This window comes from Capra hircus, chromosome 29 (assembly GCF_001704415.2).
Source record: "Capra hircus breed San Clemente chromosome 29, ASM170441v1, whole genome shotgun sequence".
In the NCBI taxonomy this organism is placed as follows: domain Eukaryota; kingdom Metazoa; phylum Chordata; class Mammalia; order Artiodactyla; family Bovidae; genus Capra; species Capra hircus.
The window spans coordinates 11,889,927-11,911,687 of NC_030836.1; the positions used below are offsets into that span (position 1 = coordinate 11,889,927).

The following is a 21,761-nucleotide window of genomic DNA, read 5'->3' on the forward strand; positions in this document are numbered from 1 at the left end:
AAAGACCAATATATAGAAAACTATAAAACATTGATGAAAGAAATCAAAGATGACACAAACAGATGGAGAAATATACCATGTTTGTGGATTGGAAGAATCAATATAGTGAAAATAAGTATACTACCCAGAACAATCTATAGATTCAATGCAATCCCTATCAAACTACCAACAGTATTTTTCACAAAACTAGAACATATAATTTCACAGTTTGTATGGAAACACAAAATACCTCGAACAACCAAAGCAATCTTGAGAAAGAATAATGGAACTAGAGGAATCAACAATCTTCCTGACTTCAGATAGACACTTCAAAGCTAGTCATCAAGACAGGATGGTACTGGCACAAGACAGAAATAGAGATCAATGGAACAAAACAGAAAGCCCAGAAGTAAACCCAAGCACCTGTGGAAACCTTATCTTTGACAAAGAAGGCAAAAATATACAATGGGGAAAAGACAATCTCTTTAACAAACAGTGTTGGGAAAACTGGTCAACCACATATAAAAGAATGAAATTAGAACACTTTCTAACACCATACACAAAAATAAACTCAAAATGGATTAAAGATCCAAATGTAAGACCAGAAACTATAAAACTCTTAGAGGAAAACATAGGCAGAACACTCGATGACATAAATCACAGCAAGATCCTCTATGACCCACCTCCCAGAGTAATGGAGATAAAAACAAAAATAAACAAGTGGGACCTAATTAAACTTAAAAGCTTCTGAGCAATGAGGGAAACTATAAGCAAGGTGAAAACACAGCCCTCAGAATGGAAGAAAATAATAGCAAATGAAGCAACTGACAAAGAATTAATCTCCAAAATAGACAAGTAGCTCATGTAGCTCAATACCAGAAAAACAAACAACCCAATCAAAAAGTGGCAAAGAAGACCTAAACAAACATTTCTCCAAAGAAGACATACAGATGGCTAACAAACACATGAAAAGATGGTCAACATCACTCATTACTAGAGAAATGCAAAACAAAACTACAATGAGATATCATCTCAAGCCAGTCAAAATGGCTGTTATCAAAAAGTCTACAAACAATAAATGCTGGAGACGGTGTGGAGAAAAGGGAACTCTCTTATACTATCGGTGGGAATGCAAACTAGTACAGCCACTATGGAGAACAGTGTGGAGATTCCTTAAAAAACTGGGAATAGAACTGCCATACAACCCAGCAATCCCACTGCTGGGCATTCACACTGAGCAAACCAGAATTGAAAGAGACACATGTACCCCAATGTTCATTGCAGCACTGTTTACAACAGCTAGGACATGAATGTCCATCAGCAGAAGAATGAATAAGGAAGTTGTGGTACATATACACAATGGAATATTACTCCGCTATAAAAAGGAACACATTTAAGTCAGTTCCAATGAAGTGGATAAAACTGGAACCTATTATAGAGTGAAGTCAGAAAGAGAAACACCAATACTGTATATTAACACATATGTGGAATTTAGAAAGATGGTAACAACAATCCTATATGCAAGGCAGCAAAAGAGACACAGATGCAAACAGACTTTTGGACTCTGTCGGAGAAGGCAAGGGTGCAGTGATTGGAGAGAATAGCCCTGAAACATGTATATTACCATATGTGAAATAGATGACCACTGCAAGTTTGATGCATGAAGCAGGGCACTCAAAGCTGGTGCTCTGGGACAAACCATAGGGATGGGGTGGGAGGAAGGTTGGGAGAGGGTTCAGGATGGGAGGACCCATGGCTGATTCATGTCAATGTATGGGAAAAACCATTACAATGTTATAAAGTAATTATTCTCCAATTATTCTCACACAGTCGTGTCCAACTCTGTGCAACCCTATGGACTGTAGCCTGCCAGACTCCTCTGTCCATGGGATTCTTCAGGCAAGAACACTGGAATGGGTTGCCATGCCCTCCCTCAGGGGATCTTCCTGACCCAGGGATCGAACCTGTGTCTTTTACATCTTGTGCATTGACAGGCAGGTTCTTTACCCTAGCACCACATGGAAAGTCCCAATGTATGGGGAAAACCATCACAATATTGTAATTATTCTCCAATTAAACTAATTTAAAAAATCAACTTTAAAAAAAAAGAAGACCATGGCATCTGGTCCCATCACTTTATGGCAAATAGAAGGGGAGAAAAGTAGAAGCAGTGACAGATTTTATTTTGGGGGGCTTGAAAATCACTGTGGACGATGACTGCAGCCATGAAATTAAAAGGCGCTTGCTCCTTAGAAGGAAAGTTATGACAAACCTAGGCAGTGTATTAAAAAGCAGAGATCACTTTGCCAACAAAGGTCCATATAATCAAAGCTATGGTTTCTCCAGTAGTCATGTACGAATGTGAGAGTTGGACCATAAAGAAAACTGAGCACCAAAGAATGGATGCTTTCAAATTGTGGTGCTGGAGAAGACTCTCAAGAGTCCCCTGGACTGAAAGAAGATCAAACTAATCAATCCTAAAGGAAACCAACCCTGAATATTCATTGGTAGGACTGATGCTGAAGCTTCAATACTTTGGCCACCTGATACAAAGAGTCAACTCATTGAAAAAGACCCTGAAGCTGGGAAAGGTTGAAGGCAAAAGGATAAGGAGGCAACAGAGGATGAGATGGTTAGATAGTATCACCAACTCAATGGACATGAATCTGAGCAAACTCTTGGAGTTAATGGAGGACAGAGGAGCCTGGCATGCTACAGTCCATGGGATCACAAAGAATCAGACACGACTTAGTGACTGAACAACAGTAACAAGAAGACTATTAAAATTGTAATGACCTTGGCTAATAGATTTGGAGTCAATAGATTCAGGCCAAATCTTGGCTCCACCCCTCACCCTTAGTCTTCTCTTTGTGACTTCATGCAAGTCTCTTCACCTGTAAGTTACATCTTGGTTTCCTAATCCACATAGTGAGAGAATAGCTCATGGAAGTATGAAGGTTGCATAAAACAATATATATGAGAGGCTTACCTAGTGTCTAGCATACAGCAGAGCTCAGAAGTATCAACAGTACAAGTAGTATAGTAATCTGTCTCAGAAGTAAAGGGAACAAAATTTAAAGCTCATTATCTAGGAAATAATTGCTCCACTGTAAAGTACTTTTCCAGACTACAAGGGATCTAAGAAATTTTAGCTAGGCTCTTAGGCAGAGGCCAATACTAAAAACATTCTACATCTCAAAGACTTTACAGAGGCAGTGGATAGCTACTTGTATGATGTGATTTATGAAATACAAAGACACTCTGATTAAAATAAAAATTGTTTTGGTCTACCACAACTTTCAAATATCCATGGAAAGATAGCTTATCAAAAACTTAGATGTTACTTTGAATAAATTACCAGATCTCTTACTGAGACTAGATGCAGAAGAGGAAGAATGAAAGGGAAATAGGAGGTTCTAACGAGGAGGGAGAGAATCCAATGAAAGGAAAGGGCAGGGAAAGCAAAGAACCCATGTGCTCCGCTCTTTAAAGACCCACGTTTGCTAAAAGCAGAAGTCTCCCTCCTGCCTGCCTGCGTTGTCTGTGCACTGTGGAAAGGAGACAGACCAGCAGAGCAGAGTGGGAGGAATAAGCACTTGACACCCTCGGTCTCAGCAGCTGTTCATCAACTAGAGAGGGGCCAGATGTGCTGAGAGCCGACCTTGGGTGCAGAAGTGAAAGGCAAGAGGGCCCTCACTGCCTCCAGGCTTGCGAGCATTCTGGGGGACACCACCATCCATGAACACAGGACTGGGTCACACACTTGTGAGCAGAAGTCCAATATGACAGGGATGGCTAGAGACTGTGTTGGCTGAAAATCTCGAAATAGCTGTCTCAAACACAACTTCTCCTTATAATGTTTTAGTTTTGCAAGATAGAAAGTTCTGGAGAACGGTTGTGTGAAAATGTCAATGTACATAACATGACTGAATTCTACCTTAAAAACAGTTAAGGTGACACATTTTATGTTACGCATATTTTACTACAATTTTTAAAAAATCTTAACACCTTGTCCATCTGAGAGTTTAAGAGGAAAACAGATTGGAAACTCAAACCCTTTGGTGGGATGAAAAAACAAGTTGTTCAGCAACAAACCCTCACATGGCATTTAGAAAGGTAAATGAAAACAAATCACTAGAGTTTTGAAGACATTACTTTGCAGACTCGAGCTGTTCTTTCTTCTGCTTTATATCTTCTTCTGTTATTCCTCCCAAGTGTTTATAGTTGCTCTCAGCAATTTCAAGGAGGTGTCTCAATTCTACGATTTTCTTATAAGCTCTCACTGCAAGACAGAGTTGAATAGCAACCTAGTTTAGACAGGTAACAGCCCATGTGCTCGCAGGAGGCTGGCCCTGAAGCATATTCTTCCTCTAGAACCGTGTCTGCAAGGTCAGGGGAAGGGGAGGGAAGAAGGGTGATATCTACATAGAAGGATAAACACCAGTAGCAGAGAATTTAGGGTGAACAAACAGTGAAATACCTAACTGGCCAATACTGATGCTGGAGGATGTATCACTGTTACTGCTATTATTAATACCACGAACAGGGAGGGAGGGAGCCTGGCCAGCAGTTTTAGGAGTACTGACCACACATAATCATCTAATTATGTCAGAAAATTAGAAAAACTGAAATATGCTTGATTTCCTTAAGATAAAGCAGAACTAATGCAATTCCCAAATTTTGTCATTAGTCACTTGTAGTGCCTTCAAAAGATGATACTGAGAAGGAAGTTTGCTGATAGCTGCTTTGAGCTATTCTCCGACTATTAAAAGTAAGATTTTTCTAAGCTTTGTGGTACTAGCTCTCAACCTGGGTTGATTTTCTCCTCAAAGGAGTATGTGACAATATCTGGAGACCTTTTAACTTGCTGGAGGATGAAGGGAAACAGGCTATTGGCATGTAGAGGCTCAGGATGCTACTAAAGATCTTAAAATATACACGAGAACCCCCTCAACAAATAAGGATCTGGCCCAAAATGTCAATAGTACAGAAGCTGAGAAACTCTGCCATACAACTAGGTTAACAAATCACTTCCTCTGATTTATCTCTCAGTTGGTTAGAGCTGCAGGTTCCAAACTGCACACATCAGAATCAATTTGGGCACTTTTTAAAATGCATATGTTTGAACCCATATCAGTCCTACAAATTCAGGTCTTCATACCCCATAGGAGCTCCTCTGACAATGCAGATGTACAGACAGGTTTGGGATCCACCGTAACCACCAGCAAGCAAATAAGGGGACTTTTTTTTTTAAATGTTACATAAGATTGAAAGAATTGTGACCGTTTATCTAATCTTTAATATTTGAAGGCTATGTTTTGAAAAAGCTGTTCTGTGGGATTCTAAGAGCTACGACTCATCAGGATTAGCTCCAGGAAGAGAGATCTTAACAAAGGTGAAACTTGAAATAAAAGTGGTAAGAGTTATCGTGCATTTGTGGGGTGCCTATGATGGTCAGGACACTACGCCAAGTGCCTTGTACATTTTAATCCTCACAAGAACCCTGTCAGAAGGTAGAAATGGGCCACCTGGGCAGCAGTGAGTGTCTTCACTGAAAGTAACTGGATGCTGGATGACTGGATGACGTGACAGGAGTGTTGGGCCAGGAGCCAAACCTCAAATGGTTCCAGGGTTCTATGATGCCATGACCATAAACCTGACTCACTAAAGAATGCTCTGAACTGAAACTCAGTTCCAAGAATTCTGAAATGACAAGAAATCCAACCAGTCCCCTGCAGGTGGTCTTGCAAAACCTAGTGTTCCAAGAAGAGACTTGTTCCAGTTTCATTCATGGTCTTTCCCAAAGCATCTTTTAAAAATTTTGTGATTCACTGATATCTTCAATGATACTTCACAAATATCTCCTGCTCAAATAATTTCAGAAGACACTGAAATTCTACAAATCACCAGTTCATTTTTGGAAATTCTAGTAAGTCCTTGCTAATTCTCAATACAATCAACAAAAAGAAATCTAAGCACAAAGAAAATAAAAAATAGATAAACTGGATTTCATCAAAATGAAAAGCATGTGCACTGCAAAGGACATCATCAAGAAAAAAGAACCCATGGAACAGGAGAAAATACCCGCAAATCACGTGTGTGACACGGGACTTAAATCTGGAAATTCTCTTCAGTTCAGTGGCTCAGTGTTGTCCGACTCTTTGCGACCCCATAAATCGCAGCACGCCAGGCCTCCCTGTCCATCACCAACTCCTGGAGTTCACTCAGATTCATGTCCATCGAGTCAGTGATGCCATCCAGCCATCTCATCTCCTGTCGTCCCCTTTCCCTCCTGCCCCCAATCCCTCCCACCATCAGAGTCTTTTCCAATGAGTCAACTCTTTGCATGAGGTGGCCAAAGTACTGGAGTTTCAGCTTTAGCATCATTCCTTCCAATGAACACCCAGGACTGATCTCCTTCAGAATGGACTGGTTGGATCTCCTTGCAGTCCAAGGGACTCTCAAGAGTCTTTTCCAACACCACAGTTCAAAAGCATCAATTCTTCGGTGCTCAGCTTTCTTCACAGTCCAACTCTCACATCCATACATGACCACTGGAAAAACCATAGCCTTGACTAGACGGACCTTTGTTGGCAAAGTAATGTCTCTGCTTTTCAATATGCTATATAGATTGGTCGTAACTTTCCTTCTAAGGAGTAAGTAAGCGTCTTTTAATTTCATGGCTGCAGTCAGCATCTGCAGTGATTTTGGAGCCCAGAAAAATAAAGTCTGACACTGTTTCTCCATCTATTTCCCATGGAGTGATGGGACCAGATGCCAAGATCTTAGTTTTCTGAATGTTGAGCTTTAAGCCAAATTCTTCACTCTCCTCTTTCACTTTCATCAAGAGGCTTTTTAGTTCCTCTTCACTTTCTGCCATAAGGGTGGTGTCATCTGCGTATCTGAGGTTATTGATATTTTTCCTGGCAATCTTGATTCCAGCCTGTGCTTTCTTCCAGTCCAGTGTTTCTCATGATGTACTCTGCATATAAGTTAAATAAGCAGGGTGACAATATACAGCCCTGACATACTCCTTTTCCTATTTGGAACCAGTCTGTTGTTCCATGTCCAGTTCTAACTGTTGCTTCCTGAACTGCATATAGGTTTTGCAGGAGGCAGGTCAGGTGGTCTGGTATTCCCATCTCTTTCAGAATTTTCCACAGTTTATTGTGATCCACACAGTCAAAGGCTTTAGCATAGTCAATAAAGCAGAAGTAGATGTTTTTCTGGAACTCTCTTGCTTTTTCCATGATCCAGTGGATGTTGGCAATTTGATCTCTGGTTCCTCTGCCTTTTCTAAAACCAGCTTGAATATCAGGAAGTTCATGGTTCATATATTGCTGAAGCCTGGCTTGGAGAATTTTGATCATTACTTTACTAGCATGTGAGATGAGTGCAACTGTGCAGTAGTTTGAGCATTCTTTGGCATTGCCTTTCTATGGGATTGGAATGAAAACTGACCTTTTCCAGTCCTGTGGCCTCTGCTGAGTTTTCTGAATTTGCTGGCATATTGAGTGCAGCACTTTCACAGCATCATCTTTCAGGATTTGAAATAGCTGCACTGGAATTCCATCACCTCTACTAGTTTTGTTCATAGTGATGCTTTCTAAGGCCCACTTGACTTCACATTCCAGGATGTCTGGCTCTAGGTTAGTGATCACATCATTACTCTAATCAACTATTAATATAATCAATTAGACAGACAACAAGGACTGGTAAGATGTGGAGAAACTAGAACCCTCACATATGGTTGGTGGGAATGTAAAATGGTGTGGCCGCTTTGGAAAACATTTTGAAATTCTTCAAAATGCCAGACATACTTTTACCAGCTGATACAGCAATTCCAACTCCTAGGTGTATCCAAGGAAATGAAAATACACGTCCACACAAAAACATGTATATGAATGTTCACAGCAGGATTATTCTTAATAACCAAAATATGGAAAAACAACTCAAATGACCAACAACTGATAAATGGATATATAAAGTGTATTTAGCAGTAAAAAATAAATAAATAAATGTGAAGTAATGATCCACGTACGTTACAAAGTACATGAAGCTTGAAAATGTGCTAAGTGACAGAAAAGTCACTAGTCAGAAAAGACAACAGATGGTATCATCCCACTCATATGAAATGCCCAGAACAGACAAACCTACTCAGACAGAAAGTAGGTTTGCAGATGCCTAATTTGAAGGATGGTCTGGGGGTAAGGAAAAGAAGGTAGGGGTAATGGGTGTCAGGTTTCTCTTGGGGGTGATAGAAATACTACAAATTTTATTGTAATAATGGCTGCACAAATCTGAATACACTAAAATCTTAATTGTACACTTAAATAGGTAGATTAAATGGTATGTGAATTACATCTCAATAAAGCTATTTAAAATAAAGCTGTCAGGAAACTTTGAAGAGATCATTGACTCTGAGCCTTGCTGTGAGGTGATCCAGGTGGGCTGCTTGTTGGGAGCCCCTGGCATCAGCATCTTCACGCTGCATTCACCAGGAAAGAGGTTTCTACCATCCCCTGGAGAATGAGGTTCTATCTAACAGTGTTCTGGGAGTTCTTTAAAAAAAATTTCTTTTATTTAGACATGAATTAGAAACTTTTCTCAGAGAATACAGGTTTGGTACAACTAGCTCTTCCTGTCAGAATAACTGAAAATACTTCCCAGAGATCAGGAAGAAGGGAACTGGGCTTCCCTGGTGGCTCACTGGTGAAGAAGCAGCCTATCAATGCAGGAAACACAGGTTCAATCCCTGGTCCAGGAGGACCCACATGTTGAGGGACAACTAAGCCCATGCAGCACAACTAGTGAGCCTGGGCTCTAGAGCCTGCGAGCCGCAATTACTGAACCCACTGCTGCTACTACTGAAGCCTAGACGCTCTAGAGCCTGGGCTCCACAAGAGAAGCCACAATAATGAGAAGCCCCTGCACTGCAACTAGAGAAAAGCCCAAACAGCAACAAAGACTCGGCACAGCCAAATGAACGAATAAATCATTATTTTTTTAAAAAAAGAAGAGGAAGGGAACTTTTACTAAGCTTCTACCATGAGCTAGGCACATCCCATTTGTTAGTGCACTCTGTGACGGTGACGTTATGTTAATATTCTTATTTTTACAGATAAGGAAACCAAGGTTCAGACTAACACAGCTAGAAAGAGGTGAAGCCCTGATGTCTGAATCCATGCCCAAGCACTGCTCACTTTACTACACCTGCCTCTGCTTTGGTTAGCCTCCACTCAAACAGATCTTTCTTATCTTTCTCCTCATTATGAAAGAGTGCCATTGAAACGGTTCTTCTCATCCACTCATATGAGCCATGGTTCTCTGACAGACACCATGAGAAGTGAAATTAGGGTTATGTGGCATGAAAATATCACTTTCCTCATGGAGGGACTGAGATCACGTTCAACAACCCCTAGTACAAAAATCTGTACTACTTCTCCCCAAAATACCAAAGTATTTTACTTTGTAGATGGTAATTGTCTTTAGAATAATTTCACAAATTTGTGGTAAAAACTGGCTACAGTATGTTTTTGTAAAGGGAAAATCATGGAAGAGTTGGCACACTTACCTCTGGCATCTGTTCTATCCGACTCACTGAGACCTAAATCATCTTTGGCATCAGTGCTTCCCTCAACACCGTGTCTTATAAAAAACCTAATATCATTTTCATTAATTTCATTCTCGTCATCTATATCATATTTCTGTAGTCCTTCTAATAGCTTTACTGCTGCTAAATGGGCAAACCTGTAGAAAAGAATTAGTAATTAACAGGATCCATTATCTTTTCCAAATTTAAATCACAGTTTGTACTTAATTTAAGGAATTACACTCTACATCATCTCACCAGCTCAACCCACCACTAAAGAAGCAAAATTATATCTGAAGGTCAGTGACAATGTGACACATATCCAGCTATGCAGAAAACTCAAATGGTTAGTGGAAACGAAGGACAAGCAGTCATATTAAAGGCTGATTCCACATTTGAGGGAGAGGCCAATTTATATGGCATGTGGAATCTTAGTTCCCCAACCAGGGATTGAACCCAGGCCCTCAGGAGTGAGAGTGCAGAGTCCTAACCACTGGGCTGGCTAGAGAATTCCCAGATTCCGTAATTTTTAGTGGCAAAAATCCAACTGAAAGAGGTGATCTACTATCAAAAGAACATTTGGTGTGGGCCCAGACAGAGCTGCCCAACTGAGCAGAAAGCCCAGAACCACCTTACTTGATCTACCTGTGTTCACTACCTTTTCCTGATGGCCTAATTTAGACTGTAGAATTAGTTCTGGTTCCAGTTTTAGGGAAAACTACAGCTCTAGCCCCCTTAATCTTCATCCTTCCTCAACCTTCAAACACTCAGCATGGCTTTGAAATTTAATGGAAAAATAATGACTTTTCTGTCCACATTTCCTATTTTCTTTGATCTTCTCTACACCTCTATGAAGCTAGTAATATACTCTTGGTTTTCAAGTTGTTGCTGTGACTGTATGTAATCTGCATATTTTTTCCCAAGGTTTTGCTAATTAAAATGTTTAATTGCTTTCTCTTAGGAGATGAAGAATTATTCACTAAACACAAAAACCTAAAATCCCTATTTTTTTCCCCACACACATAACCACATGCACACATATATCCTCACCTTTCACCAGGTATTGCAAATCATTAATGATACAGTAATACACACCGGAAGTTATAAGGTCACAAAAATTCATTATATCTATTATTAGACTGTAACTTAACAGCTACCACTTACTGAGTACTTGCTTTACAACACATTCAAGGGTACTTCTATAACACCACACTCACACTTAGCATTTTAGTAGATGAATGACAAAAAAATATGGGCCAGACATTACAATCACTCGTGAAACTGATATAGACAAACAGATCCGTGGATAAAATATAGGGTACAGAAATAAGCCCATGTATACATGGACACCTAACTTGGACAAAGACACAAAGGCAATTCAGGAGAAAAGACAGCTTTTTCAACAAATGGTGCTAGAACAAATAGATACCCATATGTTTAAAAAAAAAAGAACTTAGATGCATACTTCATACCATATACAAAAATTAACTCAACATGGAAAACCATCAGTGTAAAACCTAACACTGCACAATGTCTAAAAGAAAACAAAAGAAATTTCTGTGACTTGGTGTTAAATCAAAGATTTCTTAGATATGATACCAAAAGTGTAACCCAAAAAAGAGCAAATTGATAAAAAAAAAAAGAATTTTTTTATTCTTGGGACTTCCCTGGTGGTGAGCGGCTAAGACTCCACACTCCCAGTGCAGGGGCCCAGGTTCCATCCCTGGTCAGAGAATTAGATCCCACATGTCGCAACCAAGAGTCCACATGCCATAACTAAAGATTCTGCATGCCTGCAACTAAAAGATCCCATATGCTGCAACTATTTTTTTAAAGAGTCCTACATGCTACAACAAAGGCTGAAGATCCTACAAGCCACAACTAAGACCCAGCACAGTCAAATAAATTAATAAATATTTTTAAATTATTCTTGCTCTTCATTATTAAGAGGATGATAAAACAAACCACAACTGAGAGAAAAAGCTTCACAAAACAAAAATCTGAGAAAGAATTAGTATCCAGAATATAGAAAGAGCTCTTAAAACTCAACAATAAAAAAAACACTACCCAAGTTTTAATACTGGACAAAAGATCTGAATAGTAACTTTGCCAAAGGAAAACAAACAAATGTCAGATATGAATATGAAAAGATGCATCAAATCATTTTTCATTAGGAAAAAACAAAAGCTACAATAAGATAGTAGTACACACCTACTGTAATTATAAAAATCAAAACATCTAGAAATATTAAGTGCTGGCAAGACAAGGGGTAACAGAAACTCTCATCCATTGCTTGTGAAATGCAAATTGGTGTGGTCACTTTGGAAGGCACTGTGACAGTACCTTAAAAAGATAAACACTCCCTTAGCATCTGATTTCCCTGGTGGCTCAGACAGTAAAGCATCTTGCTGATAACGCGGGAGACCTGGGTTCGATCCCTGGGTCGGGAAGATACTCTGGAGAAGGCAACGGCAACCCACTCCAGTACTCTTGCCTGGAAAATCCCATGGACGGAGGAGCCTGGTAGGCTACAGCCCATGGGGCTGCAAAGAGTCAGACATGACTGAGCGACTTCACTTTCACTTTAGCATCTGACTCAGCAGTCCTACTCCTAAGTATTACCCAAGTGAATTGAATACTTGCGTTCACACAAAAATCTGTATGTAAATATATATAGCAGCTGTATTCATTATCACAAAAAGTAGATACAAATAAGACATCCTTCAACAGGTTAGGGGATAATCAAACTCTGGAATACTATGGAATTCCACAGCCAATGGAATACTACACTGCAACAAGAAAGAGATGAACCACTACACATGAATGAACTTCAAAATAATTATGCTCAGTGAAAAAAGCCACCCACAGAAGAGTATGAGTATATATACTGTACGTTTCCATTTATATAAAATTCTAGCAAATGCAAACTAATCACTAGTGAAAGAAAGCAAATTCATGTTTGCTTGGGGAAGCAGCAGTGGAAAGCAGTGGAAAAGAGACAGATTACAAAGGTGTACAAGGTTTTGTGGGGGGTGAAGGATAAGTTCACTATCTTGGTTGTGATTATGACTTCACAGGTATATACATGTATCAGAATTCATCAGTTTGTACTATACAAATATGTGTGCTTTACTGATAAACATATTTTTAAAAATAAAGACAAAAGTTAGCCTGAGTTGATAATGATGCTGCTGCTGCTGCTAAGTTGCTTTAGTCATGTCTGATCCTATGCGACCCCATAGACGGCAGCCCACCAGGCTCCCCCATCCCTGGGATTCTCTAGGCAAGAACACTGGAGTGGGTTGCCATTTCCTTCTCCAATGCATGAAAGTGAAAAGTCAAAGTGAAGTTGCTCAGTCGTGTCTGACTCTTAGCGACCCCATGAACTGCAGCCTACCAGACTCCTCCGTCCATGGGATTTTGCAGGCAAGAGTACTGGAGTGGGGTGCCATTGCCTTCTCCAGATAATGATGCTAGTATGCAGTAAAACAAAACCACATTCCAAGGCTTCAAAAAGATCCTACAGTGACAAAAATTTTATGGAACATGGCCTCACTAACAAAAACTGCATGGCAACTTAATGAATAATTAGGCCCTTGCATCCTGTCAAGCCTCGTGTGCAGCTTTAGCCCAGACTCCTGTTTTAGACTCAAGTTGTTCCGAGCCACATACGTTCCTCAAAGACACAAGGCGTTATCTTTCAACTCCTTCTCCTTCAAGTGTCAGCATAAATATTGCTTTCACTAAGAAAAAAATTTCCCCAGACTTCTATATAAATTCTGACACCCTGCAGTTTCCTTCATAACTCTTACCACCATCTGTATTTACATTTTCCCCCCACAACTTTCAAACAGAAATACTCAGGCACTCTTTCTTCTATGTCTTTCACTGCACTTTATATAGGACTCCTCTGGCGGCTCAGACGGTGAAGAATTTGCCCACAAGGCAGGAGACCCCGGTTCGATCCCTGGAAGATCCTGTATATAACATGTACTGATAATGTAACTATAATCAATAAAAGTCACATTTGCACATTTATCTCTCCACAAGTCCATAAGGTTGTTGAGAGCAAGGACTAAGTTTTTTCATCTTAGTAATTCTAATGCTAACCACAGCACTTGGAACACGGTTAAGCGGAATGAAAAACAATCAAATGAACAAACGAATGAACTAAGTATCCTTGAGGACCTCTGAAATGAGCTCAAAGTGAGCAATAATGGGTGTTACGTTTAATTCAAATACAAATATTAAATTCTGTTTCAAAATCCATGCACCTCCTTTTGATTATTCCTTTCCATCGCACGGCATTTCTCAACAGGTACCAGCATTTGAGTGGGACAATTCTTCATTGTATACCACTGTTCTGAGCACTGTAGAATGTCTGGCATTCTTGGACTGACCTCATGAAACATCAGTGATGGTCTCCATCATTGTGACAACACCCCTCCGCACACATTTCCAAATTCACCACCCCACAAAGAAAGGGGACGATACTATCTCCCAACTGAAAATTACTGCTTTAGAGAGAAGAGCTGATACGTTGTCAAACATCGATTTAGTGTGAAAATTATCATGCCATCAGCATTTGACTGAGTCCTATAATTTCAGAAATCTTCAGAGATAGAATTCTGAGCATAGGAGAATAAATGCACAATTTTAAAAACAAAGACAGAAGCAAAATAGATAGAGATACCTCTTAGCCACATCACTGGGTTTCTCCCTCGCTTTGTTGGTAATGTTATTGTCTGCTCCCATTTTAATCAGCCATTGCAAACACTCTATGTGGCCTTGCCCAGCAGCTGTAAAAAACAAAGAAAACAAAATGCACGCACACGCAGAGAAGTTATTGTTATCAGTGAACAATTTCCTAAAATTTTGGACAGTACCACTACAGAATACTTTTATAGATACTAATCCCTACAATATCAACAAAAGTAGGAAGGCCAGATGTTATCTTCTCTATTTCACTTATTCATTCATTAGACACATTTTAATCAAATGTTTGCTCTGCTCAGCCCTTATATAGGAACTTTACATACAGATACAAAAAAGCTGAAGCTCACAGAGGATATTTATTTAACATCACACAGCCAGTAAGTAATGGATTTGAAACTATAATCTATGCTTTGTGCTAACCCTTATCCAGTGCTCATCGACTGTACTCACAGTTCCTGACCAATCCTGTATCAGGCCAAATGTGAGTATAATCTGTGTGAATGTGAAAGACTGAAAAATCTTTCGTCATCTTGTATAGATAGTTTATGCCTCTGACCTTCACAACTCAGAACTTACAGGCTCCTCGATGATTACCTAAACTGTTCGTTAGCTTTCCTTAAAACACATGCACTCAATATCAATTTTCACCTCCACAACTCAGCTTTTATGTTTTCACACCTGGTGCACAACACCCAATTATATGCTCATCTAACTTCTCCCCTCCTCCCCAGTCAATCTCAAGAGGCAGGGAAACTGTGGGGTGGTGGGGGGCGGCGAGTTCAATAATCTAAAAAGATTTGAGTTTAGATTCACTAAACAGCAGACGGGAGGACAGGACAGAACTTAGAAAGTGGCTGGCATACAGAACTAATAAACGTCTACAGAGTTGATGAATAAATGATGAAGAAAATGAATGAAATCTCAGCTCTGCTCTTACTAGTTGTGCAACCTCAGTCAAGAAACCTGATGGCAGTGGTATAAACTGGAAATTTGGAATTAACAGATAGATTTATACTGTATATAAAACAAATAAATAACAAGGACCTACTGTATGGCATATCTTGTAATAATCTACAAAGGAAAAAAATCTGAAAAAGAATATATACATATATGTAAATATAACTTAATTACCTTGTTATATATCTGAAACATTGTAAATCAACTAAACTTCAATTTTTTTAATGAACATTAAAGAAAAATCTGATCCCTCTGGACCTCAATTTCCTTGCTGTCATATTTATAAGAATAATACACTACTACTTCATAAAACTACAATAAAGATTAAATATGATGACAGTTTTACACCTCGTTTAGTGTTTACTAACATATTACATCTATACTCCCATGACACTTCTTCTGTAATTTAACCGGAAGAAACTTCTGTTCCTTAACATCTACTCCTGAATTCCTATTGCATGAATTTTGACAGCCAAATACTTTTTGCCACTGATTACATCCTGACTTATACAAATCTCTAGGTGTTCACTGTATCAGCAGGTAGCTCCTTAGCAATACAGTCTAAATCTCATACTATCTTCACGGTGCAGGCATGTGGTTGGTGCTGAATACATACGTGTGTGCTCAGTTGCACAGCTGTGTCTGACTCTTTGTGACCCTATATGGGACTCCATAAATGTTTATCTTTTATGTGAATGAATGGATGAAGATGACCACTTTGGAGAACTCTTCCTTGTTGTCTTAACTTTCCAACTGTTTTAACCCTTTAGGTCAATGATGTGTAATTCTGCATATATATTTGAATAATGTGCTGTGTGTTCATTCACGTAGTCATGTCTGACTCTTTGTGATCCCATAGACTATAGCCCACCAGGCTCCTCTGTCCATGAGATTCTCCAGGCAAGAATACTAGAGTGGGTTGCCATTTCCTTCTGCGGGGGATCTTCCCAACCCAGGGATCGAACTAGCGTCTCCAGCATCTCCTGCACTGGCAGGTGGATTCTTTCACTACTGAGGCACCTGGGAAGCCCTGCTGAATATATACATGCCTCTGTAAAATGAGTCAAAGAAGAGGAACTTTTGGTATGACTCTGATGCTTTAAAAGTCAGTCTACCTCCAATACTGGCAACGGTGAGGAAAGGACACAAAGCCAGACCCAGTGACATGGCAATGCCCTCACTACAGCACTACAGCCAGCTTACAGAGGCCTGCAAGGCTCTCGTCCTCCCCATCTCTGCTTGACTCATCACCAAAACTCAGTGCTGGCTCTTCAAGAGACTGGGATTTCTCTCAGCAAATCTAAAACCAGCTAACACAGAATACTGCAGGGGACTTCCCTGATGGTCCAGTGGCTAAGGCTCCACACACCCAACGCAGAGGGCCTAGGGTTCAATCCCTGATGAGAGAACCAGGTCCCACATGCTGCAACCAAGGATTTCTCATGCTATAACTAAAGATCCCACGTGTGGCAACTAAGACCTGGCACAGCCAAAAAAATAAATAAATAAATATTTAAAAAAGAGAACACTATGGGATTTCCCAGACCTCAAGATGCCAATCTTTGCTACAATGCTATAGCAATGACACCCCACATAAACATTAGCAATAGAAACCGCTTTTATATATATAGGATATGATATGGAACTTTGCTCCAGGGTACCACATTTTAAAAAATACTCTATGAACATTTTGAATCTCCTCCCCATTCACAAAAGTCATGGTAAAGTGTTTTACACCTAAACATTCAGCAGAGATAGGTGGAATGAAATTCTCCAAGTCTACGGTAGAAGCTTTACTGAAGTGAGGACCTTTCTATGTGAGGAGAAACCCCTTTTCACGTTCCTCTTCCTCCTGCTCCACTGACCCTCTCTCTCTGATAAAACATGGTGCTTAAATTCTATACTTGAGACACAATATGACTTACATGAACTTTAGTGATTAAGCTAACAACAAAGCCAAGAGAAACACAATCTGCAACTGGGACTCCCAGAAGTAATGTACGAAATAAAGTCCAATTTAAACACAAGACTATATTAATAAGCCTACTTTTTACACTAAGATTTTTAAAAGAATTATATGCCATTGATTATGAAGAAACTTATGACATATCACAAATGAAACAGAATGGAAATTCACATGCACTAGGTTAAAGATTTGGTTTTTTATCTTATAAATAAAAGTAAGATTGTTAAGAATAAATCCTACAGTATATATTCCCACCACTGAGCTGACAATTCTGGCAAGAATACACAGAAGAACTATACAAAAACGATCTTCACCACTCAGATAATCACGATGGTGTGATCACTCACCTAGAGCCAGACATCCTGGAATGTGAAGTCAAGTGAGCCTTAGAAAGCATCACTACGAACAAAGCTAGCGGAGGTGATGACATTCCAGTGGAGCTATTTCAAATCCTGAAAGATGATGCTGTGAAAGTGCTGCACTCAATATGCCAGCAAATTTGGAAAACTCAGCAGTGGCCACAGGACTGGAAAAGGTCAGTTTTCATTCCAATCCCAAAGAAAGGCAATGCCAAAGAATGCTCAAACTACCGCATAATTGCACTCATCTCACATGCTAGTAAAGTAATGCTCAAAATTCTCCAAGCCAGGCTTCAGCAATACGTGAACCATGAACTTCCTGATGTTCAAGCTGGTTTTAGAAAAGGAACCAGAGATCAAATTGCCAACATCCGCTTGATCATGGAAAAAGCAAGAGAGTTCCAGAAAACATCTATTTCTGCTTTATTGACTATGCTAAAGCCTTTGACTGTGTGGATCACAATAAACTGTTGAAAATTCTTCAAGAGATGGGAATACCAGATCACCTGACCTGCCTCTTGAGAAAGCTATATGCAGTTCAGGAAGCAACAGTTAGAACTGGACATGGAACAACAGACTGGTTCCAAATAGGAAAAGGAGTACATCAAGGCTGTATATTGTCACCCTGCTTATTTAACTTCTATGCAGAGTACATCATGAGAAACGCTGAGCTGGAAGAAGCACAAGCTGGAATCAAGATTGCCGGGAGAAATATCAGTAACCTCAGATATGCAGATGACACCACCCTTATGGCAGAAAGTGAAGAAGAACTAAAAAGCCTCTTGATGAAAGTGAAAGAAGAGAGTGAAAAAGTTGGCTTAAAGCTCAGCATTCAGAAAACGAAGATCATGGCATCTGGTCCCATCACTTCATGGGAAAATAGATGAGGAAACAGTGGAAACAGTGTCAGACTTTATTTTTGGGGGCTCCAAAATCACTGCAGATGGCGACTGCAGCCATGAAATTAAAAGACACTTACTCCTTGGAAGAAAAGTTATAACCAATCTAGATAGAATATTAAAAAGCAGAGACATTACTTTGCCAACAAAGGTCCGTCTAGTCAAGGCTATGGTTTTTCCAGTGGTCATGTATGGGTGCAAGAGTTGGACTGTGAAGAAAGCTGAGCGCCAAAGAATTGATGCTTTTGAACTGTGGTGTTGGAGAAGACTCTTGAGAGTCCCTTGGACTGCAAGGAGATCCAACCAGTCCATTCTGAAGGAGATCAGACCTGGGCGTTCTTTGGAAGGAATGATGCTGAAGCTGAAACTCCAGTACTTTGGCCACCTCATGTGAAGAGATGACTCACTGGAAAAGACTCTGACGCTGGGAGGGATTGGGGGCAGGAGGAAAAGGGGACGACAGAAGATGAGATGGCAGGATGGCATCACCGACTCGACAGACATGAGTTTGAGTGAACTCCAAGAGATGGTGATGGACAGGGAGGCCCGGCGTGCTGCGATTCACGGGGTCGCAAAGAGTTGGACACAACTGAGCGACTGAACTGAACTGAGCTGACAATTTAACAGTCTGATTAAAAAACAAACACAAAAAGATTAAGATTCTAGAATTTCACATAGAGTGAAGGAGAACACAAAGAATGTGGCAGATATTTTGAAAATGTGTTCAAATTTAATGTTCATTCATATTTCTATGGTGGTAAAAACATTTTTGCAGGGTACAAGAAAGAAGAAAATTCTACTCAACCTTTTTAAAAATATATTTGTTTATTTATTTATTTGGCTGCCATTAAGTCTTAGTTGCCACATATGGGATCTTAAATTGTGTCATGTAGGATCCTTTGTCATGGGGCGTGGGCTCAGTGCACTGAGGCATGTGGGATCTTAGTTCCCTAAACAGAGAGTGAGCCCACATCCCCTGAACTGCAAAGGTGGATTTTTAAACAAATGGACCACCAGAGAAGTCCCCTGCTCAATCTTTTTATCTAGAGAGATGGTTTCTGTTTCAATAAATTAATCAGTCATTTTTAGTCCAAAGAAAATGATAGTCCTCAGAAACTTCTCTGGTAGTGAATTTCACTTAACTAACATGACAGTGTCACAGAGAATTTCTTGTGAATTACCCTCAAATGCAATAGTGTGTAAATGTCTGACATAAAAGGAATTATCACACTTGAGTTGAAAATTAAGCACCCGGACTCTTGAGAGTCCCTTGGACTGAAAGGAGATCCAACCAGTCCATTCTGAAGGAGATCAGACCTGGGTGTTCTTTGGAAGGAATGATGCTGAAGCTGAAACTCCAGTACTTTGGCTACGTCATGTGAAGAGTTGACTCATTGGAAAAGACTCTGACGCTGGGAGGGATTGGGGGCAGGAGGAGAAGGGGACGACAGAGGATGAGATGGCTGGATGGCATCACTGACTCAATGGATGTGAATCTGAGTGAACTCCGGGAGTTGGTGATGGACAGGGAGGCCTGGCGTGCTGCGATTTATGGGGTCACAAAGAGTCGGACACGACTGAGCAACTGAACTGAACTGAACTGATACCATAGAAGGTAGACTGATACCTCTCAGCATATCAGGAAAAATTTTACATTTTCATGTGCTTCTAATGAATAATTATTGTAACAGGTAAGTAACTCAACAGAAATTGTGTCAAAACTGAAGCAGCAATCATAACTTACCTTTATGCATAAGAGTTGATCCATTATTATCACGTTCATTAATATTAATTACTCCATCTTCTATTAATTTCTTAAGCATTTCCAAATCACCCTTAAAGGCAGCCATATGACCTGGAAATGCTAAAGCTATAAGTAAAAAAATTTAGTATTTCAGTAAACACAGGAATTCATTCTTTTTCCCTGCCTTAATCAGTCACACATTTCAGGTTTCAATATTATGAGAATGTTATATTATTAGAATTAGTTCAGTTGATATAATGAAAAGTAATAAGATTATTATTAATTATGTGCCTTTCCATGCCTTGGGATATCAAAAGGACTATACTGTACCAGAACTATTCCTGTCATCTTCTCTGTTTCTCTCAGGCCACCACAAAATACAAGGAGATGGTCATTTTCAACCCTTTGCATAAAGATATACTTGGTCTTAAAGTTCTACATTTGCACAGACCACTCCCTTTGTTTACAAGGAAGTGATGAAAACAAAAGAAACTGGAAGCAGATAGAGTATCTATGTGTGTGTATACATCTACAGGTGTGAATGCACCTGCCCTGGTGCCTAGCACATAGCAAGTACTTAATAAAATGGTTTAAATGATAACCATTACACACACTGGACCCTTACTGAATGTCAAGCTTGGTAGTAAGCACTTATAAGGACTAGCTCATTTTGTCCTCTTAACAACCCTGCAATAGCTATTCTCAATTTTATATATGGAAAAAAAAACAACTTAGAATACTCAAAGAGTATTTTTAAAAGCACAAAGTTGAAAATATAGTAGCTGATTACCAGTCTTACTATAAAGCTATAGTAATCAAAACTTTGTAGAATTGGCAAATAAACAGAATATCAATAAGACAGAATGCACAAACAAAATATGGGCCATCCATACAATGGAATACTACTAAACAATAAAAAGTAATGAACTACTGAAATACATAATACAAATGAATCTCCAAAGAGTTCCATTAGAAAACCCAAACTAATCTATAGCGACAGAAAACAAATCAGTGGTTGTGTAGGCCAGGGTGAAAGAAGGGATGAGAGGGTATGAAAAAATATTTGAGGTAACGAAAGTGCTTTGCCTCTTGATTGTGATGGTGGTTTCATGATATATAGTAAAACTCAAACTGCATACTTTAAATATAGTTTATTGTACATAAATCATATCTTAATAAAGTTGCTTTTTTAAAAAAAAGGACATCATTTGTGAAAAAATAAGTCACACTGTGAAAGAAAATATATCAGATAAAATTAATAAAAGATAGGTATCAGAACTGTATAAAAGAACTCAAGTAATTTAGAAAAGGACAAATAACAATTCTACAGGCAATTCATAGAAAAGTAAACTAGAACAGCCAGTAACTTTATGAAACAATGTTCAAGCTTATTAGTAATCAAAAAAATGCAAATTAAAACACAAGTTAAACCTCTTCATACCCAACTAAGTGGCAAAAATTTTTAAGTCTGACAATACTGAATATTGTTTGCCTAAATTCTCACCAAACATTGCTGATCAGAGTGTAAATTACTACAACCACTTTGATG

General features: G+C 39.4%; 1 protein-coding gene across 6 annotated transcripts in view; it reads right to left on the reverse strand.

The window, feature by feature from the left end:
• The window catches only part of ANKRD42 (ankyrin repeat domain 42), a 58,838-nt gene that overhangs the window by 9,614 nt on the left and 27,463 nt on the right, over positions 1–21,761 (reverse strand). For 3 of the 6 annotated variants that reach the window (XM_018043074.1, XM_018043076.1, XM_005699470.3), the window contains exons 7-10: positions 20,213–20,338; positions 14,265–14,370; positions 9,554–9,729; positions 4,135–4,261 (exon numbers count right to left, since the gene is read on the reverse strand). In XM_018043074.1, the coding sequence (XP_017898563.1) occupies positions 4,135–4,261; positions 9,554–9,729; positions 14,265–14,370; positions 20,213–20,338 (535 nt within the window). The remainder of the gene's footprint in view (positions 1–4,134; positions 4,262–9,553; positions 9,730–14,264; positions 14,371–20,212; positions 20,339–21,761) is intronic. The other 3 variants (XR_001917480.1, XM_018043077.1, XM_018043075.1) reach the window with 2 other exon arrangements.